This window comes from Watersipora subatra, chromosome 4, assembly GCF_963576615.1.
Source record: "Watersipora subatra chromosome 4, tzWatSuba1.1, whole genome shotgun sequence".
NCBI classification, from domain to species: Eukaryota; Metazoa; Bryozoa; class Gymnolaemata; order Cheilostomatida; family Watersiporidae; genus Watersipora; species Watersipora subatra.
Genome location: NC_088711.1, coordinates 59,005,646 through 59,033,594, shown reverse-complemented (window position 1 = coordinate 59,033,594; position 27,949 = coordinate 59,005,646). Strand labels below are relative to the sequence as shown.

Below are 27,949 nucleotides of genomic sequence, written 5' to 3'. Positions count from 1 at the left end.
GACTAAATCCGTATGCTAAGTTTATTTGCATGCTAACCTCATGACACATATAGCAATTATGACAAATATTACTATTATTACTATTACATACTATATTATATTATAATGGAGCCTAGTTGAAGTCACAAAGGAAATATAATCCATAAATGTTCAAAAAATTAGAAATTGTTTGAAATCATAGAAGAAAATTAAGAACTGCTATATAAAAATATCGCAAAATCTGGCCGCAGAACAGGGTTACACACACTTGGAAAATAGATCAATCTTAATATGTATAAGTATTGGCAGCGCAGAGCATTCACATAACGTAACTCTTAACGATATTCAAAGGATTTGTTAATAACCAACTATTCATCCCCTAGTCTGGTAAAATAATACCACCAACACTATCTATAACGAATGAACAGTACATGCTTTGAGCAAAACTATTGAGGTAAAACATTGAATAAAGCTAAAAAAAAAGTTTCAAGGGAAGGATGATGCAAATAAGCTAGTGCTCATCTCATGATATGCATTTTTAATTAGATAAAGAAGTGATTGAGAGCACCCAACTCCAGAGATTTCCACAAATGTTTGCTTTACTACTGAATCTTAATGTTTACTAAAAATGCAAGTTGAGGGCTGGTTTTGAGCTAACGGCTGTCAACAGAGAGTAATTAATAGTGATCTATGTTAAATATGGTGTCGATCGCTCATTTCATAAATTATCTATTCATTCATTTTACAAAAGAAATGCTGACACTGTCTGTAGACTCGTTATGTTTCATAGTCGTCTTCACTTAATAGATTTAGATAGTCTTCCTGTCAGGTACTTTTTGTCTATCAGCATGAAGGGAGCTTCAAAGACGAGAGAAAAGAGGAATCCAACTGCGTACGAAAGAGTTAGGTAGCCAGCAAACATGTAGATCTACAATAAACAAATAATATCTGATAGATCAAAGAATCAAATGACAATTAAACAGGTCTCTCTCCCTCTGCACGCTTTCATAGTAGAAGTTTTGCTTGCTGGGGAGCTTACACATAGAGAATAACAGCTTAATCCAATCACAAACTTCCCTGTAGTGTTTCATAAACAGGCTAAACAGATAACAGATAGTACAAGGTGTTATAGAGCCATAAAATGCCAGCAAGTAGACCAGACGTATCATACCTATCATTTCATTCCACCATGATGGAATGTAGAGTTGATAAAAATTCAATGAAGTTTACATCAATATTGTCAGATTACACCATGCAAATACTGCATTCTTACAATAGTTACAGTGGTTGAACATTATTTACTCTCCTTCAAGATATTTTGTAAAAAAAGGATAAAAAAAGTTTGATAAAAAAAGGTTTTACTCCGTTACTGGTAATGGAAACAAACACTGATCAAGGTCACGGACAGAACAAGTCTAATCAATCTATCAATCTAATCAATATATGAGCTATTGTTTGATGTCATTATACTGCTATGAACTGTAGACAGCAGAGAGCAGTGCACAAATATAAACAGCGACATCAATTTTCAACTTTGTTTCCAACACCAGTAGCTGAGTATAAGCACTCTAGAAAAAACATTTAAAGAGCATGGTAGTTTTGAACTTGAGAAAGAGTGTTATTTACATGGTTTTGACTGGCAATATGTTATGTGAAGTTCAGAGTTATATGCTGTCTATAATAAACATTAGTAAAATATAAAAAGTTTTAATATTGCTATTATTGTACTGCAAATTGATAGCCGGAGGCATTTCATTTCGAACAGAAATACACGAGCTGCAAACAGCTACAATCAACTATCTAAAAAGTTAAGGATATGACTTCATCCCTCAAATACTTTAGTAAACACGTGAATAAAATAAATTGAATAGACATTATAACACAAATAGTGAAAATTTGACAATAATAAGCGAGGTAATCAGGATTAACTAAAGTTAATCAAAGAGTTCGCAACTCCACATTTCTTGAAGGAGTCTGCAGTTTCTTTTTAATAGGAGTTATTGAACAGAATGTAAACAATATTCTGTCAGCAAGCTTGCCTATCAACTATCTGCTTATGTGAGAAAACTGTAGCTAGAAAAACAAGCAACGAGTATCTACAAGCAGTGCATTTAGTACCTTATAGACAACCCTATAGTGATTGGCATTGTACTGGCAACAACTAGCAAAGTAACTGTAACAACTATTAATATTTAGTATCATTTACACTTAGTGATGAAATACTCACAACTGGCAAAGTGATACAACTAGCAAGTTGCTAATACTTACAAGGGTGATTTGAGTCCACTTGACTTTACTAAGACTAGCCATAGACATGACAGTCATGATAACAGGATGAACAAGATATGCGCAGTATGTCATGCGGCCGAGGGGGACAAAGGCAGGCCAAGATAAAAACTCATTAACCCATCCTACAAAAAATGTTCAAGGTTCTAAGGCTATTCAAGGGTGATAACAAACGTATACTTTATATACAGTTATATCAGCGCACTACACACAATCATAAGATAGCAGATGATGCTAGTCTCACCGACTGCCAGCATTGGAAAATGTATAGATATCAACTTGGTGATGTGAGCACCTGGCGTTATTTTTCATGAAAATACCAATGTTTTGGAGTCAGCCTTTTATTATTGGTTTCAACAAACAAGAGTCGTGTCACCTTCGTTGAGTCTACTCAAAGGTCTAGTTAACTATTGAGTACTTTGCCAATTCATTATATTATATTTATTATATTATATAGCACAGCTATATTATATTTATTATATTATATAGCACAATTATATTATATTTTCCACAACTTCCTGTTAAAGATTAACTTGCACAAAATTAAAAGATCAAATTGAGCATTTTACCTGCTCAAGTTTTGTCAAGGTTGATTTTAATCTTGAAACATTTTGGCAGTCAGATCACCTCAAACATCATAAAAATCGCAAATGATAATAAGATACCAAAGGTTTTTGATAAAATCTACTAACAATTTGTCTAAGTTCATATTTAACAAGGTATCTCATGATTACCTACTGTTCATATTTAACAAGGTTTCTCATGATTACCTACTGTTCATATTTAACAAGGTTTCTCATGATTACCTACTGTTCATATTTAACAAGGTATCTCATGATTACCTACTGTTCATATTTAACAAGGTATCTCATGATTACCTACTGTTCATATTTAACAAGGTATCTCATGATTACCTACTGTTCATATTTAACAAGGTATCTCATGATTACCTACTGTTCATATTTAACAAGGTATCTCATGATTACCTACTGTTCATATTTAACAAGGTATCTCATGATTACCTACTGTTCATATTTAACAAGGTATCTCATGATTACCTACTGTTCATATTTAACAAGGTATCTCATGATTACCTACTGTTCATATTTAACAAGGTATCTCATGATTACCTACTGTTCATATTTAACAAGGTTTCTCATGATTACCTACTGTTCATATTTAACAAGGTATCTCATGATTACCTACTGTTCATATTTAACAAGGTATCTCATGATTACCTACTGTTCATATTTAACAAGGTATCTCATGATTACCTACTGTTCATATTTAACAAGGTATCTCATGATTACCTACTGTTCATATTTAACAAGGTATCTCATGATTACCTACTGTTCATATTTAACAAGGTATCTCATGATTACCTACTGTTCATATTTAACAAGGTATCTCATGATTACCTACTGTTCATATTTAACAAGGTTTCTCATGATTACCTACTGTTCATATTTAACAAGGTATCTCATGATTACCTACTGTTCATATTTAACAAGGTATCTCATGATTACCTACTGTTCATATTTAACAAGGTATCTCATGATTACCTACTGTTCATATTTAACAAGGTATCTCATGATTACCTACTGTTCATATTTAACAAGGTATCTCATGATTACCTACTGTTCATATTTAACAAGGTATCTCATGATTACCTACTGTTCATATTTAACAAGGTATCTCATGATTACCTACTGTTCATATTTAACAAGGTATCTCATGATTACCTACTGTTCATATTTAACAAGGTATCTCATGATTACCTACTGTTCATATTTAACAAGGTATCTCATGATTACCTACTGTTCATATTTAACAAGGTATCTCATGATTACCTACTGTTCATATTTAACAAGGTATCTCATGATTACCTACTGTTCATATTTAACAAGGTATCTCATGATTACCTACTGTTCATATTTAACAAGGTATCTCATGATTACCTACTGTTCATATTTAACAAGGTATCTCATGATTACCTACTGTTCATATTTAACAAGGTTTCTCATGATTACCTACTGTTCATATTTAACAAGGTATCTCATGATTACCTACTGTTCATATTTAACAAGGTATCTCATGATTACCTACTGTTCATATTTAACAAGGTATCTCATGATTACCTACTGTTCATATTTAACAAGGTATCTCATGATTACCTACTGTTCATATTTAACAAGGTATCTCATGATTACCTACTGTTCATATTTAACAAGGTATCTCATGATTACCTACTGTTCATATTTAACAAGGTATCTCATGATTACCTACTGTTCATATTTAACAAGGTATCTCATGATTACCTACTGTTCATATTTAACAAGGTATCTCATGATTACCTACTGTTCATATTTAACAAGGTATCTCATGATTACCTACTGTTCATATTTAACAAGGTATCTCATGATTACCTACTGTTCATATTTAACAAGGTTTCTCATGATTACCTACTGTTCATATTTAACAAGGTATCTCATGATTACCTACTGTTCATATTTAACAAGGTATCTCATGATTACCTACTGTTCATATTTAACAAGGTATCTCATGATTACCTACTGTTCATATTTAACAAGGTATCTCATGATTACCTACTGTTCATATTTAACAAGGTATCTCATGATTACCTACTGTTCATATTTAACAAGGTATCTCATGATTACCTACTGTTCATATTTAACAAGGTATCTCATGATTACCTACTGTTCATATTTAACAAGGTTTCTCATGATTACCTACTGTTCATATTTAACAAGGTATCTCATGATTACCTACTGTTCATATTTAACAAGGTATCTCATGATTACCTACTGTTCATATTTAACAAGGTATCTCATGATTACCTACTGTTCATATTTAACAAGGTATCTCATGATTACCTACTGTTCATATTTAACAAGGTATCTCATGATTACCTACTGTTCATATTTAACAAGGTATCTCATGATTACCTACTGTTCATATTTAACAAGGTATCTCATGATTACCTACTGTTCATATTTAACAAGGTATCTCATGATTACCTACTGTTCATATTTAACAAGGTATCTCATGATTACCTACTGTTCATATTTAACAAGGTATCTCATGATTACCTACTGTTCATATTTAACAAGGTTTCTCATGATTACCTACTGTTCATATTTAACAAGGTATCTCATGATTACCTACTGTTCATATTTAACAAGGTATCTCATGATTACCTACTGTTCATATTTAACAAGGTATCTCATGATTACCTACTGTTCATATTTAACAAGGTATCTCATGATTACCTACTGTTCATATTTAACAAGGTATCTCATGATTACCTACTGTTCATATTTAACAAGGTATCTCATGATTACCTACTGTTCATATTTAACAAGGTATCTCATGATTACCTACTGTTCATATTTAACAAGGTTTCTCATGATTACCTACTGTTCATATTTAACAAGGTATCTCATGATTACCTACTGTTCATATTTAACAAGGTATCTCATGATTACCTACTGTTCATATTTAACAAGGTATCTCATGATTACCTACTGTTCATATTTAACAAGGTATCTCATGATTACCTACTGTTCATATTTAACAAGGTATCTCATGATTACCTACTGTTCATATTTAACAAGGTATCTCATGATTACCTACTGTTCATATTTAACAAGGTATCTCATGATTACCTACTGTTCATATTTAACAAGGTATCTCATGATTACCTACTGTTCATATTTAACAAGGTATCTCATGATTACCTACTGTTCATATTTAACAAGGTATCTCATGATTACCTACTGTTCATATTTAACAAGGTATCTCATGATTACCTACTGTTCATATTTAACAAGGTATCTCATGATTACCTACTGTTCATATTTAACAAGGTTTCTCATGATTACCTACTGTTCATATTTAACAAGGTATCTCATGATTACCTACTGTTCATATTTAACAAGGTATCTCATGATTACCTACTGTTCATGAAATGGTGAACTTAGATGCTAACAACTACTATGTGTCGAGCCAGAACTGAGAACGATACCTAAGAATGAACTAATTTGAAATAGCCAAAAAGCGCAATATCTCAGAGTATTAAGAGTCAAACCCAACCTTTGAAGCCCTATCAGATCAAGAGCCCCTAATAAGGCAAGGTACACAGTTTGACAGTAGTTACCAACGAGAAAACAACTCTTACCTCCGTGTCCAGTGCAGCAGGCAAGAATGATGTAACCGAGCGCTACTGACCATGCAGTCCTTGACCAGCCGTTAAAGATGGCTGCTTCAGCAGGAGTTGCGATTCGCTTGTTAGACACAACAGGGTAGTTAGCATAGAGAACGAGAAGCATAATACACCCACTGGCTGCCCACAAGGCCAAGTTCACAATCTAAAACATGCAATGGCATAACTCAGTACTCATACAAACTACCCTATCAGATAAAGTAACAAGTCGTAGAGTCCTCTGTCTGATTCGTCCACTAGGAGGTGGACTATTTGTTTTAAAATAGTTAAGCTGTGTTGTGTTTTTTTTCAATTAGTTTAGTTATTAAATGAGTGAGTTGCTTATTGCAGCTAAACTTAATCGTCTGTAAGCATATATCTACAACTGCAAATTAGTACAAGCTGTGAAAGTCTGACCCTCAACAACGACTTCTCATAAGCTCCTAACTCTTTAAAGTCGGCAAACCGCTCCCAGCGGCTCTCTGGCGTTGCGCAGTTCATTTTCTTGTCGCATAGCAACCACTAACAGTAGCTAAATAACCTTTTTAGTTGTGTTCTCCACAGGATACACCCTATTTTAAATCTTATATCAGCAAATTAAGTGGTTTTATTATTTTTCCAAAATCTGTAATCAAAACGAAAGCTTAATTGCCATAGCCAGGTATCCAGTTTAATGTTTTTATTGCTGTGAAATGAGTGACACAGTCGACGTGATTGTTGTTATGTGAAATCTTCAAGATTTTCTGATTCTGCTGCAACCAAAAGCGCTTTAGAAAGTTTGTGATCAACCGATCTGAATGGTAAGTTACCCTTACCCGTCATAATTTTATACAGGCCCTTTTTGGTTTCGGAAGTCTTTCTGTAAGTTTTATGTCTAGAAACGAATTTTTTTAAATAGCTTACAAATATCCCAAGTTGACACTTTTATTTTGTAAAAAACTTACAAAGAAGCTCCCCACTCTATGCTTCAAAGAATACAAAAGAGCATTGATCACACAATTTCTACAATCCTACTCATAACTTGGGAACATGTCCTCCGTAGTGTAAAATAATAAAGCTACTATGATGACAAGGTTTCAGTGCTCACTAGGATGTACATGATTAAAATGAGAGGTCACAAAACATGCGTAACATTATTTTCTGTTCTTATAGCCCATAATCTCCTGCATTTTAGGGGCGATTTAGAAATCATTTCTCATAAATCATTTTTCCAATTATTATTATGGAATGGAAGAATTTAGTAAAATTAGCTATTTATGTATCATTAGAAAGGAGATTTTGTGCTGAATAAGATGCAAGCTTCAGTTTGAAGATATACCAATTACTTATCAAGTTATAAAAGATTATATATGGCCATATCAACTTGAAATCGATTTGAAAATTAATTCCGACTTTCAAGAGTTAAACCTTGCGAGTCAAAAGCAACTATTAAACACAATAAGCTACCTGGTAAAAGGACATTGTGGCCCGGTAAGAGGCATGGCAAAATATTTATCACAAATCCTCTACTTCAACAACTTGCAGCCACTTTCTGCCAGCTGTTACGCAAACAAGTTTGACAGATTTCGCTAGTGCCGTGTTTATTGCGAGTGAGTGGATCTCCATAAATATTTAGCCATACCGGTCAGTCAAGGAGTGTCAAGTAGATAATCGCTACTTTATTGTGATTGGTTAACTCTTTCGCTATGGCGCGCCACTTCAATGACATGTGAGATGATTTATTCCACACAGAATGCCACTTTAAAAGCCACTCAATGCGTCATTTAAAAAAGTGGTAATGCTTCACTTGTACTAGGAGTAGACCTATCATTTCTTTTTTGCCAAGTGTAAACAAAATGGCTTTTTATCTGACCCATTTATTACACTCATTTCAAACCTAAAAATATTAAAAATAAAATGGTTTAATACAGTGTTTTTTCAACCAGATGGATGCCAATCGTGTAAAAAGTATGTCTCGACTTTGTGCATAAAATGCTGCAACTATTTGATCTCAGTAGGACTTCGAGACCTCATTTGGTAGTAAAAGTAGCAGAGAATCTGATGATTTAGATGGTGACTGTGATTTAGTTGTACCTAATGTTTCTAGAGAAAGGAGAGTGGAGAGAGATATTTCACGGAAAATTTCTGATTTTATTTCGAATTTTAATCAAATTTAAAAATATTAGTACCTATATTTACACTTGTTAAAACTAGTCCATCTAGTCCATTAAAACTAGTAGCCAAAAATGTACTGAACTCGCTCATTTTCATGTTGTAGAAATTGGATTAATATGTACTTTTGAAACTATGGTAAAAAATGCCGGCCCGTGTCCGAAAATTAATTACATCCCAGCTAAAAAATTACGAAGTAAGGAAAGAGATATGAGAGTGACCAACATTCACATTGGAGGTTAACATGACTGCCACTAATTTAGCGAAAAGATCCGCAGAACTACTAAAATGGTCTAAAAAGCTCAGGACCTTGAAAAAAAAACATAAAAAGTTTGTAATTGGGTAATCTCCTGTCTAACGATGGATGTAAAGTCAGACAGAATATTGAGATTAACCTACTATTGGAATTTTTATTTTTCCGTGGAATCGCCATAGAAGGAATCCAAAGACAACACCGACCCCAAAAGATTGGTATCGAACCCATGGAGCAAAGTAGTAATCCCTCATGTAGTCTGCCTGGGCAGTGGCAGCCCTGTAACAGTAAGTATAAACATTATTAACAATCTCTAGGTAGCTGGATAAAGAGATAGACCGGGTACTCTGTCAGATGGCACTCACACAACAAATGTAACATAATTACATAATGCGGCAGGAGCTCTATAGCTATACATGTTTAATGTATTGTTAGGATGTGTTCAGGTAAAACAAACTGTTAACACTGTGTTTTTAAACAGAGTCTCTCATGTAGAATAACAATGATTCAGGTCATTTAGAGCATCAGTTTTCTTAAACTGGCTAAAATAGAAATGCTCAAAACAACTAAGGCATCTACCAGTCATTACATTACAATTTTGCACTATTGTTTAGGGTAACTGAGCAATGAATTAACAGTGTTCCAACATTACATCTATATATATATTAACCTTAAAGTTTGTCATTCATTTATCCAGCTCTAGCTGGTTAATATCTAGTAATGAAAATTCATATTGCACAATAGTTAATCTCAGAACCTCCCGTTCACAAGGCGAGAAACTAACCCATTAGGCCACACGAGATGCAAAGAATTAGTCAGGCGATGTAAGTCACTATCTGGGTTAAAATAAGCATAGCAACTCCGTGTTACTTAAGCAACTTAAGCTTGCTCTCACAGCTCTTATTCGTAACTTCAGCGATACGGATACTAGCTTATTCCGATTAGCCAATGGCAACTACATTGCCTGCCACTGTTTATAAGCTGGTTTTCAATACCCGTGCAACACCAGATATTCAGCAAGTATACATACATGTATATATATATGCATTGTCATTTTAACAGTATCATCCTTTCAAGGAGTTTGGAGACCTCTAAGAAGTTAAATAATCTCACAATGTGTAAAGGAGTTTGTCACTGAAGATCAAATCTCCTGCTAGTTTCCCTACACGCTATCAATACCTGCATGAATGTACCACTGATATGTTTTGCACAAACTTTTAGCGAAAGATCTTCATTTTGAAAATAGATCGTGGTTGATTGAATATCTAAGAACTCGGACTAACATTTTGTAAACAATAACGCAGAGTTATATTTATATATCATCACATGACTGGTAAAACCTTTGGGATTTTCCGAGCTGTCACTAAATATGCATGCATATTTAGCCAGTTACAAGAAAACTCATACTACAAATGACCTGAAATTTTGTGATTTTCCCACGACCAAACAAGAGCGAAGCGATTGGTTGGAAGATTTATTATAAATGCACATGTGCACACAACTCTTGAAAATTATTCATCAACAATGAGACAAACCCTTGTATCAAAATTTCATCAACAAATTTAACCATCGTTTTGTAGAGTCGTTAAAGTATAATAACGATACAAAACACATACAAACTTATTTAAATATGTTACCAAGTCTTTGTAAACCGTCGGCATTATCTTAAAACTTACCCATCTGATCGGATTATACACAAATAGACAGATTTATTTGGACGAAAATCGTTATTAAAACTTGCTAAGCCTCACTTTTATCAAAGTTAAGACCCGAAATTGAAACGTCGAGCGACAGGGAATAAAACGATTAAGTCGTGCGAATTTCACACCAAAAAAACGTGCACATTTCACCAGTCTATAGCATTGTCGAATTGCCGAAGGTTTCTGTAATTAATGTAGGAGTACTGAAATCATTTGATTTTTGCCGATTTCAAAGTATCTGACATTTTAGACACATTTGAGTACTTTGGTGTTCTAACTGATGTCCAACGCAGTGTAAGTAAAGGAAATGACGATGATATTTTTTTCTAACGATTCTTATGAGATTACGATATTTAATTATAAGTTTGGATATTCTTCTTGATACTTCTTGATATTGTTATCTATGATGTTTCGAAATGTAAACAAAATTGTGTATTGGTTTTCTATTATTACTGCATTACTATTACTAAGTTTGGATATTCTTTTTGATACATCTTGATATTGTTAGCTATGACGTTTTTAAATGTAAACAAAATTGTTCATTGGTTTTCTATTATTACTGTATTACTATATTAATAATATTGGTTATTCTAACAATACCAGTGCATTTTATTTTAATATTGCATTTCTCCTATTGCAAAGGGGGAGAGATATAAACATATAATCTTTTCCTTTCATTATTGCTGTTTGTCATGACCAAACATTTTTTTAAATAGATTTTCTAAAAATCTATAAAAATATCATTTCTTGATATTGTTAGCTGTGACGTTTTGAAATGTAAACAAAATTGTGCATTGGTTTTATATTACAACTATATTAATAATATTGGTTACTCTAATAATATCAGTGCACTTTACTTCTAATATTGGACAATATTGCATTTCTCCTATTGCAGGGGGAGAGATATAAACATATAATCTTCTCCTTTCATTATTGCTGTTTGTTGTATATAATAACACCCACACCCAGTACATTACAGCTACCATTGCAGTTATCCTATTGCACTGCAGTGCCATTTGACTGCTAATATTGCATTTCTCAACCATCAGTATCCTTTCTTTTTTCCAATATCTCTTTGGTCGTGGGCTGTATGACAGTGGAATTTCTAGTATATAAAAGACTGATTAACAATATAGTATTAACAATATAGTGTTAACAAAATAGTGTTAACAATATAGTGTTAACAGATAGTTTTACCTGCGCATGACCTAAAGAGGACCTTCGAGTAAGTCGTTAATCATTACGGAAACAAAAGTATTTGACACTCTATGTTAAGCTTACCCAGCATTTGGATCTCTAGCTCCGCCCACACCCATACCAAAGTCATGCACAGCGGAGACAGCGGTTGCAGTGATGGCACTTATGATGACCAGTACTATGCTGACAATGAAACCAGCTACTGGCACCCTGCAGCAGACATGGCAGTCAGACTCAACTCAACATACATGTACTTGAAATGGTTATCAAATCATTTCAAAGTAAAAAATAACAAGAACTGCGAAAGAAATATGACCCATGAAAACATGATATGGATGTCCAAAGAATGTAACAGCCATACATAAGAGACTCAAAATTTGGTCAAAAATTATACAGGCATACCAATGGCACTTTTCAATGGTTCTGATTAAAAAACTAAACCTTCAATTGATGATATCAAACAAAATATAATCTGAATGACAAGGAGCAAGCAATATAACGGGATAAGCTTGATAAATATGTACAAATGCTTGTATTAACTGACCAATGATATGCTAGCATGAAGAAGAAAGTGTTGTTTCTACTTACAAGTGCATAAGATAAACGATAAATGGAGTGACGAGGAAGAACTGGAAGTCATTAGAAAGGTACCACCCCCAAGCAGCGCACTACAAAACCAAGGTATGTCTGGGTAAAGTTTGGGTGACGCGAGTCATACAGAGCTACATATTTGAAAGCAAATGCTCGTCCAGCACATACAAGGTAATATAATAATATATATAATATAATATATACAAGGTAATATAATCCGTTGAAGATGTTGCTCTAATTCCTCTGCTGGTTCAATTCAGTACAGAAACTATACTAAATCGCTTCAAGAGCTTCAGTTTGTTTGGAGTCAGTTTTTTAAATTTAGTAAATTCAGCATGCTTATACATGGCGCGCAATGTAAAATTACTGCCACAATGATGCAAAGCACAAGATAACTGACACACAAGCTAACTAACACACAAGCTAACTGACACATAAGGTAACTGGCACACAAGGTAACTGACACACAAGGTAACTGACATACAAGGTAACTGATGCACAAGGTAACTGACACACAAGGTAACTGACACACAAGATAACTGACACACAAGGTAACTGACACACAAGGTAACTAACACACAAGGTAACTGACACACAAGGTAACTGACACACAAGGCAACTGACACACAAGGTAACTGGCACCCAAGGTAACTAACACACAAGGTAACTGACATACAAGGTAACTGACACACAAGGCAACTGACACACAAGGTAACTGACATACAAGGTAACTGATGCACAAGGTAACTGACACACAAGGTAACTGACACACAAGATAACTGACACACAAGGTAACTGACACACAAGGTAACTGACACACAAGGTAACTGACACACAAGGTAACTGACACACAAGGTAACTGACACACAAGATAACTGACACACAAGGTAACTGACACACAAGGTAACTGACACACAAGGTAACTGACACACAAGGTAACTGACATACAAGGTAACTGACACACAAGATAACTGACACACAAGGTAACTGACACACAAGGTAACTGACACACAAGGTAACTGACACACAAGGTAACTGACACACAAGATAACTGACACACAAGGTAACTGACACACAAGGTAACTAACACACAAGGTAACTGACATACAAAGTAACTGACATACAAGGTAACTGATGCACAAGGTAACTGACACATACAGGTAACATTGTGTTCTATAATTCAAAGATGCTTTCATGAAAATATTATTCTTTGCACAACATTCCACAGGAATCTTCACCAGCAATAGGAAATTAAGCATGAAGGGCTCACCCCTTTATCAGACTCTATAACATTGTTGACATAGAAGATGGCACCCCACCAGTTGGTCACGCAGTACTTATCTGTAGCATCAGTGTGGGGTGGCTTGAGCGGCCCGTTGAACATGTAAAGCCCGAGGCACGTGTACAGTAGAATCATAAATCCATAGGCTGGTGTCAACCTGTGTTAGAAAACCAAAGTATACCCTCGATGTTTGAAACTCACAGGTTTCAACTTATAACTACTTCATCTCGCAACATAATTATGCTGTGAAATGGCAGACAGTAGATTCTCTAGCACTAAGGCTGATGTGATAACAGACAGTAGATTCTCTAGCACTAAGGCTGATGTGATAACAGACAGTAGATTCTCTACCACTAAGGCTGATGTGATAACAGCATACAAGTCCTTAAAAATGAACTCACACAATTCTTGGAGAATTTATCAGGAAAGTATCAGTATTGTTTTTATCATTATCATCATCATCACCATCATAGATTACAGGAGTGATTTCAGACAACTCACAAGTTCTAAAAACTTCCTTCTTCTTGATTAAAGACAACCTTATACAAAGTTTCAGTAGATTCTATAAGAAAATATCAGTATTGTTTTCATCATTTGCAATTGTTACTGATGATAGAGGTGATCTGACTGCCAGAATGTTTCAAGATTAAAATCAACAAAACTTGATCGCAGATAAAATACTCAATAAACTTTGTGTGAGTGCATCTTTAACAACGACATAACTGGAATATTCTGTGCATCACACATGTATGGCTGCCTGCTAATAAGACAGACAAGAGGCACACTGCATCTTCGAAACAATAATTACATTAGAATTGGCTGAAAGAGAGGGCAGCATAAAGGGGAAACGACTCATATTTGCTGCAACTACTTTCATAAAGGTAAGAAGGTTCCAGACCAAGCCGATTGGCTGAGGATATCGACGAACAGATGTCCATGAGGGTGAGTCAATTGAGGTTAATAAAAGAGTTTACAAGCTGATGAAATATATTAGCCAATTATAGAGCGGTCAACAACTAAAACTGGCAAAGCTAGCCTATTTCTATACTCGTAACTTATATGACTAGATCAACCTGAGCAGCTAAATTCACAAATAGACATCAAATGGTATAATGGAAAATGGTATAATGTCTGATGTGTCTGATAATAAGTCTGTGCGTAAAAGACAAATACACGAACCTGAGGTATCTGTGCAGGTACATGACAGGAACAGATATGAGGAACTTGAGTGTTCCAGGCTTCTTACGTTCGAGATCCTTGAGAAAGAGGTAAGTGGTAAGTACAGCGCTCAGTACAAAAAAACTGTCAACAGAGACAGTTGCGTTGAGGATGACCATAAATGGCCAGTCTTGGAACCAGCCGAAGACAGCCAAAATATTACCTACAAAGATGTTATAAAGAAATCATCAACATTGGGTATGGCTATGGCTGTTTACATCACTATGGCAACCATAAACAAACAGAACTACAATTACAGGAGTGATTTCAGGTAATTTTCAAGTTCTAAAAATTTTCTTCTCTTTGATTAAAGATGAACTTACACAAAATCTTAGTAGATTTTATCAGAAAGTATCAGAATTTTTCTATTATTTGTGACTAGCTGCATTACCCGTCTACAGGAACAGATTCATGTGCAACATAAGGTTTATTGAGAGTTGTCTTTCATACTGTAAAACAACTCCAAATATACAGTCTACTGAAATAGTTGTCCTGATCAGAGAATGCATGCACATATACATGTCAATGTTGGGGAGAACAATGGAAATCTGCAATGTGTCTTACAGCTAGATGCGTGTAAAATCTAGTAAATATTCTAGATTCATGTGTCTAGATTCATGCATCCGTTCACCCTCGTCTATATTTGCAGTTGACGATCGCGCACTTCTGCCGCTGAGCCCCTGCCTCGGCTGACCAGTCTTTACCCGCCGAGCAGTTGACAATTGACAGTTGATTGCGCTCGCCTCGCAATCAATCACCTTGCAATCAATCGGCCCGCACCCGCCTTGCAATCACCTCCCACTCGCCTCGCAATCAATCGCCTCGCAATCAGTTGCCTCGCAATCAGTTGCCTCGCAATCAGTCGCCTCGCACTCGCCTTGCAATCAATCGCCTCGCACTCGCCTTGCAATCAATCACCTTGCACTCGCAACCAATCGTCTCGCAACCAATCGCCTCGCAATCAATTGCCTAACACTCTTCTCACAATCAATCGTCTCGCAATCAATCGCCTCGCACTCACCTTGCAATCACCTCCCACTCGCCTCGCAATCAATCGCCTTGCACTCGCCTTGCAATCAATCACCTTGCACTCGCAACCAATCGTCTCGCAACCAATCGCCTCGCAATCAATTGCCTAGCACTCTTCTCGCAATCAATCGCCTCGCAATCAATCGCCTCGCACTCACCTTGCAATCACCTCCCACTCGCCTAGCGATCAATCGCCTTGCCCTCGCCTTGCAATCAATCACCTTGCACTCGCAACCAATCGTCTCGCAACCAATCACCTAGCACTCAATAGCTTTGCAATCAATCGCCTCGCACTCGCCAACTCATTCATCTGGAAAAAGGGGCGAAAAAGGTCTCCCGCGCATCCCCGAGTGACGTCACAGCCCCAAGGCTAGCTGTGCTACCCGGTGTTGCCCGGGTAGTAAAAAGAGTCTTTGCACAGAAAATTGATTTGTATTTAACATATAACAACATTTGCCATTCTAACTTTCAAACTACGTATCATAAAAGAAGTGTTTTGTGTAGTTGAAATAAATTAAGAGAGAGAATAAAACAACTGTAAAGGTTTTCAAACCAATGTAAATTTAAAATTTCATAACTTTCAGCGACCTATATCTTTTGATAACGTATAGTGGAACCTCAGTTCTCGAACATATTCAGTTCCAGAAGGTAGTTCGAAAACCGAGTGGTTCGAGATCCGAAACAATTTTTCCCATTAAAATAAAAAAATGTAAATTTTAATCCACTCCAAGGCGAGAAAACAACTTCGGTAAAGTATTTTTTCAACATTTTACACCATAAGCTGTACTTGTACCTGGGTAATAAAAAAGTCTTTTCACAGAAAATCTATTTGTATTTAACATATATAACAACATTTGCCATTCTAACATTCAAACTACGTATCATAAAAGAAGTGTTTTGTGTAGTTGAAATAAAGAGAAAATAAAACCAACTGTAAAGTTTATCAAACTTTGTCAAACAACTGTAACTTTCAAACTTTATATCATGAGAAAAATGTTTCGTGCAGGTCAAATAAATTTTAAGAATAAGACAACTATAAAATGGTTTAGATGTAACAGTGAAATAATTAGCAAGTAATAGCTAAATTGAGTCTGTTCTGCTACGATTACAATATGAGATGACTCGGTAATGATACAATCAATACGAACTGAGAAAAAAAAAATTTGTGAATATGTTGAATTAATAATAACAATTCTTGCATAGAAGTGTGTGTATAAAAATGTTACTGTTCCACCAACAGCTATCCATCAAAACTCTGAATACGACGATACTGGTACGACGATATGTTATGTAAAAAATAAAATATTGTAGTGTCTTTGTCTGATCGAAGGTGAGGGAATCTGGATGCTATACCTACTCGAGATGATGCAACTGTCCGCGTGAAAAGTAGTGACATTAACAGTGATTTAGCAATTGAACCTTGAGAAAAGCCAAAAATAGAGGTTTACAAAAACGGTATCGTGTTTCATAGAGTTAATAAAATTCAATCGCCGAGTTCTAATATCGAGAGAGTCTATTTTCGATATCGTTTTGCCGAAAATAAATTAGCCCTAATACGTCGAGGACAAAAAAGCATCGGGTGTCATGAAGCTAAAAGAAAGCCATAGAGTTGTAATTATTATGTCATTTTTGTGTGAAAACGGCAAATGAATAGGTTATGTATAGAGACATGTACTAACCAGAGATTCCTGTTTATGCCCCCTAGATGCCTAGTAGCGAGTATTAGTGCGAAAAGTACGGTACTCTATAAGGCGGACACATACACACACACACAACGATTGCCGTTTATATAGTAGATTGTTTTTGATGCTTGAGGTGATTTGACTGCCAGGTTGTTTTAAGATTAAAATCGATAAAACTTGATCGTGGTTAAAACGCTCAATAAACTTTGTATAGGGTCATCTTTAACAACGACATAACTGGAATATTCTGTGCATCACACATGTATGACTGCCTGCTAGTAAGACAGACAAGAGGCTCATTACCTCTTCAAAACGATAATTATGTTACATTGGCTGAAAGAGAGGACAGCATAAAGGGTAACGACTCATATTGGCTACAACTAGTACGAAGTTCGTTAAAAACAAGAAGTTGGTTCAGCTACTAACGCTGATCACCCAGTAACACAACCAAGATCAGTCCATCAGCAGCAGTATGGTGCAAACATGTAAACATACTTATAGATGAGGCGGAAAAGACGATAGTGTGGCCAAGCACTACCCATGTCATGCTGATAAACCTGATGCCATTGATGGAAGAGAGAGCACCAGCCCCCTGGGCAGTACTCAGGAGTTTGTAGCCGTTAGTGTAGAGAGAGAAGCACATGAGGAACTCTCCAAAAGGTCCTGCAACAATCCAGGTGATTAGTGAACTACTGATAGAGATACGGATGTGCTACTTGATTTTGTAAATCTCACCTTTAGTGATATTAGACAAGGATCATACACCTGCTTAACAATCGCAAGGTCATTGCGGGTTGTCACGGGGTTGCAAGTAGAGTTGCCCCAATTTTGGTATCGGTGCCGATATGGGTGTTAAGTACCTGAATCGGTATCGGCTAATTTTTTCTTTAAAAAATCTGAAACTGCATATACTCTTTTACAGATCAACTACTGAACAGAAAACAGTATTTTACACTAATAAAGATCATCAGCTGTGAGTTCCTTTCTCTTACCTAATGAATTCCGGACCTGGTAAATTATTTATTTCAAGTCTATAGCCTGATAAACATCAACACAGCTGAGGAACCTTTTTGCTTTAATCAAGATGCGGTTGCCTGAATTGCCACAATAGAGAAACTGTTCACATGTACGAGAGAATAGACAACATTCTTAGCTTCTTTTAACTCTTTTTGTTCGGTTGAAACGCAAGTTGAAAAGGCTGTAAGTAATTACATTAATCATATGATTGGTTTTCTAAAATCAAAAAATCTCCATCACAAATTTCGTGCTTGTGTATTGGTCAGTACCTTTACTGAGTTGAATTGAAAATTCTAAAGCTTTTCTATGACACATAGCACCTCCAGTAAACAAGCACCCCAACCGATCAAATCTTTATATTCGAGATAACCAACTATCCAGTTTTGTCATAGTATTTGGAGAGATATATTATCTATGGGTGGTCCGTAATCAGAGACAAGGGTGTTGAATAAGTACTACCAGCCACTAAACCAATTATCAGTTTGTTTGATTTTTATGGCGGCTGCTAGTGAGTAACTGCCGGAAAGTGTATGTACACTAAGAAGTTGTGTGCTCCTGGTGGTGTAGAAGCTCACAATACAACCCTACGGTACCTAAGCATTTAATGATAACAAAAAAAAACACAGTGCAAACCATATGTCTAGTTTCCATAAAGGAATCATAACAAATTTCGTCTCATAGTTAAACATTTAAACTTTATCTAAAATTACTCATACTCAGCACATGTATGATGGGTCTGATACAATAAATGCTCAAAATGCTGGTGTTTTGTTATAAAAGGTTTAATAAAGTACAATGTATAAAACAATATTATTTGTGTTATATTGTATTATTTGTAGCAGCGAGAGTTCAAAGGTACTAGAGCGTGCTATCGACTGCTGGTGCACTTGTGTAACCTTTCTGCTTCTCGTTTATAAATAGAATGCTATGATCAAGGAGTTTACATACAGTTGTCCTTTGTATTTTTCAACAAGCAAACAGCTAATCCTTACGCTATTTTTTGAAATAGTATATAAATTACGAAAAATTTGATAGAGGTCAGTCAATGGTGGATGCAGCTACAGGTATATTAAAGAACATAGTCTGAAATAGTGGCTAACTAGCTCAATCTTGAGATTATCACATCGTACAATACACTACTTAGACACTTAGACATTCTACCTACGTATTCAGCGAAGACCTGAACACAGGTACGTGTATCAACAGATTTGTACTACTGTGTAAAGAGTAAATTTTGAAACATAACGTTTAATATAGGTTGCTGTTGACAAATAATTTTGGATACGTTTAAATGTTGTTGGAAATGCTGCTGTAGTAAATTGTTTGACTTGTAGTTTTACGGTTATCAATGTTATCAAGAATGAACCGGTAAATCAAAACACCACTTCGCTGACTGCAACATTATTTGTTACAATATTATTTGATGAGGTCAAAATAAAATAAAACTAGACAAAACAAGTAATATGATGTCTCATCGGACTAACACATTATTTGGTTTCGACTATAAAATCTTTTACATTTCACAGTTATTGTTACACAAATGGTACAGGTTGTTTATAGGGAGTTGCCTATCAAAAGGAGAAAATTAGCGCAGCTTACAATCAATAGATGTATCACATATGATTTAACACTCGCTGTCAGTCAAAAGTAGTACTAAACAATACAGGAGAACCGACAAACTTAAAGGTTGACTGGCAACAAAATTCACATTACCGTTATTTGATATGGAAAGATTCACCATGTCTTACTCTGTTGTGTTGTAGGTGCAAAATATGTGATTACAAGCTCTTAAAAGCTAAAAAATGAACAAAAAATCGCAGTCACACGAGATCGCCGTAGTTTGGATTCCCCTTCCAAAACAGCTCAAATGTGATGTAGTTGTGAGAGATGGTTTCCGTTTACACTTTCTTGCAACCTTATTCGTCGAAATATTTTCACAAATATACTTCACGCATTCAATAAAACTATATCTATTGTTCTTGCGCGTCTGCTCTATCGTCATCGTAATGCTGTCACTTTTAGCAGTGATATCTTATAACTTAAAGTAAAAATCCGTTGAATTTTTTAGCCTTAGCTTGAAGGAGTACATATCATTGTCTGATAATCATGACGAGCCTGTTGGTCACTTGTGATAATCGAAAAGTACTGCAGAAATTATTTGCGCAGTATTGGGTCACATGATCAGATTACGACTTGCCGATTAGACCAGGCCGAAACGAAACTGTAAAGTAGCGAGCATCTATATTTGATACAGGGTTTTCGGTAAAACCCGAAGTGTTTGTCATAAACTAGTACTACGATAAGTTTTATATTGAGCTTTGTATTGGCCTTTCAATTCACGTGAGAACATACGTGAAAAGACGATAACCAAATTTCGTGGTTATGTCATCAAAATAAAGAAATTCCAATCTAGGGTGGCTTTTCGTTTTTGAGCTTTTAAGAGCTTGTAGTCACATTTCCACATATTTGGCACTTACAACACAACAGAGTAAGACATGGTGAATCTTTTGATAACAAATAACTGTAATGTGAATTTTGTTGCAAGTCAACCTTTAAACAAATTCCGTATTTTATATGAATAAGAAAACACGTCGAATAAGCACATTATTAATATACAAAAACTAATGGGGTAACCACGGAAAGTCTGTCTTTAGCTGCAGCATTAGAATGATACCTCTAATGTAAATGTTTATTTTATGAACATTAGCAACAAGATGATATGTTTTTGTTTATTCAATTACCTGGACTTAAATGTAAACAATATAATCAGAAACTTCATTTAGCTAAGCATATACTTCTTCATTGTGTAAAAGGCTAGCCTTAGGGCCAATGTGCACATTTCTTATTTTCATAAAACATTCTCTATGCGTATTGCTAAATTTGGTATGCTTACCTGTCAAGGTGAATTTCTTTCATGGCCCTTAGCTGAACAAATCAAGACAATTGTGATGTATTAATTAATATTTTTATTAACTAATCGACTAATTATTATAAATGAATTTAATTTTTTTCATTTTAGAAAGCCTGGGATCGCTGCATACTGACATTCAAATTTGCTTTCACAGTCAGTTATTTGAGATAAAAAAAATCACCTTAAAGAATTATTATAACTTATAGGTTATAGGCAGATCGATGAACAAACTACTCCTCTGGACCAATTTTTTGGAAACTTATGACCTGCAAATGACCTTAGAAATAATTATAAAAATTATAATTTTAGGAATGTGTCACTAACCATGTTTTCTCTCAGCGGTCTTCTCGGTAGAACGAACAAGTACTACAGTGTCATCATTCTGGGCAACCCCGTTAACCATATGCTCGTCTTCTCGACCATTCTCTTCAGGCTTCTCCGGCGGTGTTACAGTAGTGATTATGAACATGAAGTCGTAGAAGGTTCCGGCAATACAAATACATCCCATGATGCAGTAGAGAACTCTGCAAAAAGCGATGAGAAGATCATTGCATGTAGGTGACCCCATCAAATTTGACCTTGAACTGAAGCCGTCAACATGGTAGAAATATAATTTCATCAGGCCGCAGTCTATGTTGGAGTTTCATTGGCGTCGTATTTTCATGACTGACGGACCTCGCAGACTAATTTTAAAAAGCCGAACAATAGAAGGGAGGGACAGCAGCTTACACAGGACACATACTGATTCATATGGAGAGAGACTTGAAAGCAAGCAGAACACGATATCGTTAAGCAAACAGAGCTGCACAACTGCGCCCTGCCTGTTATGAAATGTTCCAATGATCTATGTAATACTGATCTATGTAACACTGTCAATCAACTGACTTATTGATTGTTGTACACTGTTAAATGGTGTCTCACCACTAGGCTAATCCTGTGGCTGGCTTCATATCTACAGCAATAATATTCCCGCGACAAAATTGACGGAATACACTTTCAAATACGGAAATACACTTTCATCATCATTACTAACAGAGGTCATAATCTTGATCTGCCAACTGGCTTATCTCTCTGATAGGACCCATTCCACTATAACAGCACTCACTGGCCTCTTCGAAACATGACAAGGACATGATATGAGCGTGATGTAATGTCATGTGAGCGGAGAGGTCAATGTCCATGCAACCACCACCTATGCTATCTCTTCCACGTTGAATATACAAGTCTTTGCTGTCCTATAATGTGGTCACAGATAATTTCTTAAACCACCTGATAAGATTTGAGACCATTGAAACATACAGCACGGATATTGGTGTGACCAGATGGGACACCGCATGGGCCCAGACGAGAGGCACTTGCAAAACTCATCCAGTTATTAAGAGCCATCTAATTTCATGCCTTCCTTTTTACAGCTATATGATACCACTCTACCATGACACCTCTCTATGCTACCTCTATGGTACTATTAATCAGATTTGGCAAATCTTATTGCTAGTTAGTCTTCCACAAAAACATTGGCATTTATTTCAAAGTGCTGTAACCTATTTAGATTTTGATTATCACCATAATTAGATGGTATCCATTCTTAGCCTCATTTTTCTGCTGCTGCAAATAATACAAATATTCTTGAGGTCACTCCGTCATAATCTGTCTGTCTGTTAGTCCACGTGAATGCTATGCGTTTGCACATTTTGTATGCAGACGCCTTCCGCCGGGTTGCTAAAGACATTTGATTTCAAAACTTTCTAATTCCTAAAATCTCGCTACTGAAAGGTGAAAGTTATCTATCAGCCAAGACCCATCTGCAGGCTATTTGATTGAAAATGAAAGGTATTACAGGCAACGCAGAGCTCACTGCTAGCATTCGATATAACCTGCACACGTTAGTGTGAAGGTTATCTATCAGCTATTTCTACTTCCAATCCTCAAACTTAATCTCCATTTCTAGATAAATTACTTTCTTTCCAGTTGACAGTCTCTTCTCAATAGCAGTTTGTTGTTGAGAACACAAAGTGCAGGCGATACTAACCGTGTGATGAGCCCTCAGCAGGACATTGAACCAGTAAGATGCAGTAAGATTATATCACAAATGAAAATATTGTACAACTTACATAGTTACTATAGCTCCTGTTGAGTAAGGTAGATCATTCACCTGGCAGTCTACACTGAGGCCGGCAGTGGTGTTACCTGGTAGTGCCGCTAGCATCTCATGTATGTCTTTTTCCGAACAGCCAGAAGGAAAACATCCACCAATATTAATTGATGCTAGCAAACAAAATAGGAAAAATATTTTCAGCTATTCATCAATGCATGATAGTAATAGAATTCTTACTGTTAGTTTCACCCTCTGTCAACCATTGTCAGGTCTAATTAAAGATGTTGTAAATCATGTACTGGTGTAGCCATATACCGTGGTTTCTGTCATGTAAAAGAGTTTATACCCTTTATCTTTTACATTATTGTACATACATCCAGCTTGGGCTCTTTAAAGGCCTGATTTGAAAAGAGAATATTCAAGCATATAAGAATAATGATAAGTCAAAATTTAAACATTGGTAACAGATTTGAGATGCTTACACCATTGGCTACCTTAGACCATATTGTTACTGATTACATGTAGATATCCTGGCTCCTAAACAGTAGCAGTTAAAGGATAAAAAGAGTGGTTAGAAAATATGTCATCAATAATAAAAGCAAAAATTACAGGAATATTAAACGAGTATTGGATGCACTTACATGGAATCCCAGCCATTATGGCATTGCTTGGAGGAGCGCCAATCGAGCAATATTGCCCAGTGAAACGAGAATATTCGTCTCCTCCTGAATCAACAGCCACACACTCGGCATAGTCGCCTAACCAAACTATGTTCAACTGTGTTATACCTGCTTCTGGCTTGCCCCACGAGTCCAGCACTGCAAAACAAAGTTTGCTTGTAAATTTTCCAAAAATATTATATTTTGGCAAAATTTTATGGTGTAAAAGGTTGCAATAGACGGTGATGTAATAAGCACAGCTTACTTTGTATGCCCCATGAATCATTAAATCCGAGGTCTGTGAAAGAATTCAACAGATGCAACGTCTGATTGGCACAGGTTTCAGATATGTTATGTTTGAAATAAGTCCAACTACTTAAAACGGCTTCTGGATCAGCAATTGATCGAATAATCATCTCATCTTCTTTAAATGATCTTGTGAGAGATGGTAGATTGGCCTCAACTTCACGCAGTTGGGAAAACACTTCATGTGGCTGAACATAGTGTGTCCGAAATTGAGCACTTACTGCTACTGGCAATAAAAGAGTGACTATAGAGATTAGGCTTAATCTGTTAATCATTCTGGCATCTACAGATAGACTTTGCAGCGGAAAACCTACAACAAAGAGAGCGTTTATTAAATATTGAGGCAGATTGCAGTATAGTCTCGTAACTGGCACTGTATTTTGAACATTGAACACTTATAACTTCAAATGTAATTATTCAGTTTTAAAGTAAATTAACTATTAACTTCTTTAGTGTTCAGCCGTTGTTAAAATGAATTACTGATTCGTGTACGATAACTACCTACGATATGCTGATCCCTTTTACAGACTTGGTGGAATGAACGTCGAGCAGTAAAAAAGTCACTAAACTCTGATCGAATATTGGTGCCTTTTCCGAACTGCGGCTTTCTCCACGGCAGCTCAATTGGTTTAATCGTTCAACTCGAGAACTAGCATTATAAAACCCTAAGTTGGGCGGAGCCACAGTCATCGTTTAGCTCCCACTCTTTACAGAAATTATTTTTTTCATAGAGGGAAAACCAAACTTTTAATAAGCTCATCCCTAATATATGTATCGTGAAAAGACAACTCCTCTTCTCATTTAAGTAAGATTCAACATTACATGTATTGACTCGAAACAATGTGAAGCAGTTTTGGGAGACAAAAGAGGGAGGTTGGGAGAGTTTGTATTTTGCAGTTTATGTAACAAAACAGTGCACATCTAATCTACATAACAAAATATGGAACACATGCAATCTACTACCTTTGATGGAGAATTTTTTCAAAAATTTCAACTCAAGCAATGTATGTATAAGCTAAAATTGGTGCTCCGCAAAAATGAAGCACAAAGTGAACACTAAACTGCACATAGAAACTCAAATTTATGATTCCTAATGTTCTTTCAAAACTTTTTTCCCAATGCTCTTCTAATTATCTGTTTTTGATGCAAATAAGTTGACCAGTTAAGCTTGGCCAACGACTGTTTCAAATGAAGATGACCTAAAAGACATATAACCATTTTTTAATCTTAAGTTCATTTCATGATGCGTCGAAAATAGATATAACCAAAATTTTGTGACAAGTTTCAACTGAAAATAAAAACAACAAAAAACAAGCATTTTAATTTTCTTTTAAATAACTAACAGCATTACTTTTTGTCTTTGTTCTCAAGCAGTTAGCCAAATGTTTATTGTATTGCAATTGATTAAGTTAACCATATTTAAACAATGAGTTTTCAGTAAAACTATTAACAGAAAACAAAACATATTTATGAGAGCAGCTGTTTATTTGTTAACAAGCGCTGCTGCACACGTTATGAACCTTGATGATAGCCTCAGCACCTAAAAAGCTTTGTAGACAAATATTTTTCTAAGTGAAATCAGTAGAAATATGAGGGACATTTATGTTATAACTATGAGAGGCAGCTAAGGTCTGCAGCATTACCAAATATTAAAATAATCAGGTAGCATTAAAATAGCTTTTGAACTCTGAATCTGTGTGTGCATCGTGCCTGTTTGTGCCTGCAATTAAAACTCATTTCCTTTTCAACTCTCTGTGGCCTCGCCCTACTCAGAGACCTTAGAGATTGTATGGAGTAGGATGGAAAGTTCAAACGCAGGTCAAAGGTCAAATAAAAGGGGAACAAAATATGTTCATGTAGTTTCGATCATTTAGTTGCAAATGAGATTCAAAAAAAGTAAAACTAAAAAAATTAATAGATTTCATCAATATTGTCCCAAATTTTAGGTGTAGCTGTACGTGTTTAGCACATATAAATGTATGCATGGCTTAATTATTACTTACCTTTGCTTTTGTTCCTGATAATTTTGTTACGTGTAGACTTTTTGTTGTTTGTGGGTCTATAGCATGGTTTGCTTTGACTACCGCATAATTTATTTGATTATGTTCTCTACTTGATCATAAATGCATGACTCATTATGAAGTTTTTCATGATTGTGCAACTAGTGTGGAGTGCAGATGTCTATTTTAGAATTGTTTAGAAGTTTTGTTTTTGTACATTAGCAGGCAGTGCCCTGCAGCAAGAAATAATCCTAATCTACAAGTTATTCAACCAGATTACTTCATGTTTTGATGGGGTACTACATTATACTTACAGATACTACATGTAAATAAAGTTGGTTATTTCCAACAACAGATCAATCTTGTTAATTTTATCAACCTGGTGACACATGTAAATATTATAACAAAAAGAAACAAAAAGAAAGTTTTCAGGCTCCTTTCATTTAATTTGAGGCTCTTAACGAGAAAATTGAAATAAAATTATTACCAATCAGCAGCATTTGATGGTGAATGTATTCCTCCAGCTACACAAGTTAATAGTCACTAGTCGCTGTTGTGTTATACAAGTTAATAGTCACTAGTCGCTGTTGTGTTATACAAGTTAATAGTCACTAGTCGCTGTTGTGTTATACAAGTTAATAGTCACTAGTCGCTGTTGTGTTATACAAGTTAATAGTCACTAGTTGCTGTTGTGTTATACAAGTTAATAGTCACTAGTTGCTGTTGTGTTATACAAGTTAATAGTCACTAGTTGCTGTTGTGTTATACAAGTTAATAGTCACTAGTTGCTGTTGTGTTATACAAGTTAATAGTCACTAGTCGCTGTTGTGTTATACAAGTTAATAGTCACTAGTCGCTGTTGTGTTATACAAGTTAATAGTCACTAGTTGCTGTTGTGTTATACAAGTTAATAGTCACTAGTTGCTGTTGTGTTATACAAGTTAATAGTCACTAGTTGCTGTTGTGTTATACAAGTTAATAGTCACTAGTTGCTGTTGTGTTATACAAGTTAATAGTCACTAGTTGCTGTTGTGTTATACAAGTTAATAGTCACTAGTTGCTGTTGTGTTATACAAGTTAATAGTCACTAGTTGCTGTTGTGTTATACAAGTTAATAGTCACTAGTTGCTGTTGTGTTATACAAGTTAATAGTCACTAGTTGCTGTTGTGTTATACAAGTTAATAGTCACTAGTTGGTGTTGTGTTATACAAGTTAATAGTCACTAGTCGCTGTTGTGTTATACAAGTTAATAGTCACTAGTTGGTGTTGTGTTATACAAGTTAATAGTCACTAGTTGCTGTTGTGTTATACAAGTTAATAGTCACTAGTTGGTGTTGTGTTATACAAGTTAATAGTCACTAGTTGCTGTT

General features: G+C 35.4%; 1 protein-coding gene across 2 annotated transcripts; it reads right to left on the bottom strand.

Moving 5' to 3' along the window:
- Window positions 1-13: 13 nt before the first annotated feature.
- LOC137392833 (nose resistant to fluoxetine protein 6-like) lies at window positions 14-25,207 on the bottom strand. Of its 2 annotated transcripts, none has more exons than XM_068079166.1 (14): window positions 25,080-25,207; window positions 24,538-24,888; window positions 24,255-24,431; window positions 23,630-23,783; window positions 21,843-22,042; window positions 18,086-18,253; window positions 14,841-15,042; window positions 13,650-13,818; window positions 12,377-12,456; window positions 11,873-11,998; window positions 9,038-9,170; window positions 6,464-6,653; window positions 2,248-2,390; window positions 14-907 (listed from the first exon to the last, which is right to left on the bottom strand). In XM_068079166.1, exons 2-14 carry the CDS (start codon window positions 24,851-24,853, stop codon window positions 776-778), a joined length of 2,190 nt encoding a protein of 729 aa, XP_067935267.1. In that variant the 5' UTR covers window positions 24,854-24,888; window positions 25,080-25,207; the 3' UTR covers window positions 14-775. The 2 variants fall into 2 exon arrangements, with proteins under 2 accessions (XP_067935267.1, XP_067935268.1); XM_068079167.1 differs by having other exon boundaries at window positions 25,084-25,195.
- Window positions 25,208-27,949: the final 2,742 nt, after the last annotated feature.

Bases quoted from the DNA above. Each gene is read 5' to 3' on its own strand.
- LOC137392833 (XM_068079166.1), bottom strand. From the start codon at position 24,853: ATGATTAACAGATTAAGCCTAATCTCTATAGTCACTCTTTTATTGCCA. The intron at 22,043-23,629 runs GTAAGTTGTACA...CGCTTTTTGCAG, and splicing joins ACAGGAGCTATAGTAACTAT to AGTTCTCTACTGCATCATGG. The intron at 2,391-6,463 runs GTAAGAGTTGTT...CATTTTTTGTAG, and splicing joins CTGCTGCACTGGACACGGAG to GATGGGTTAATGAGTTTTTA.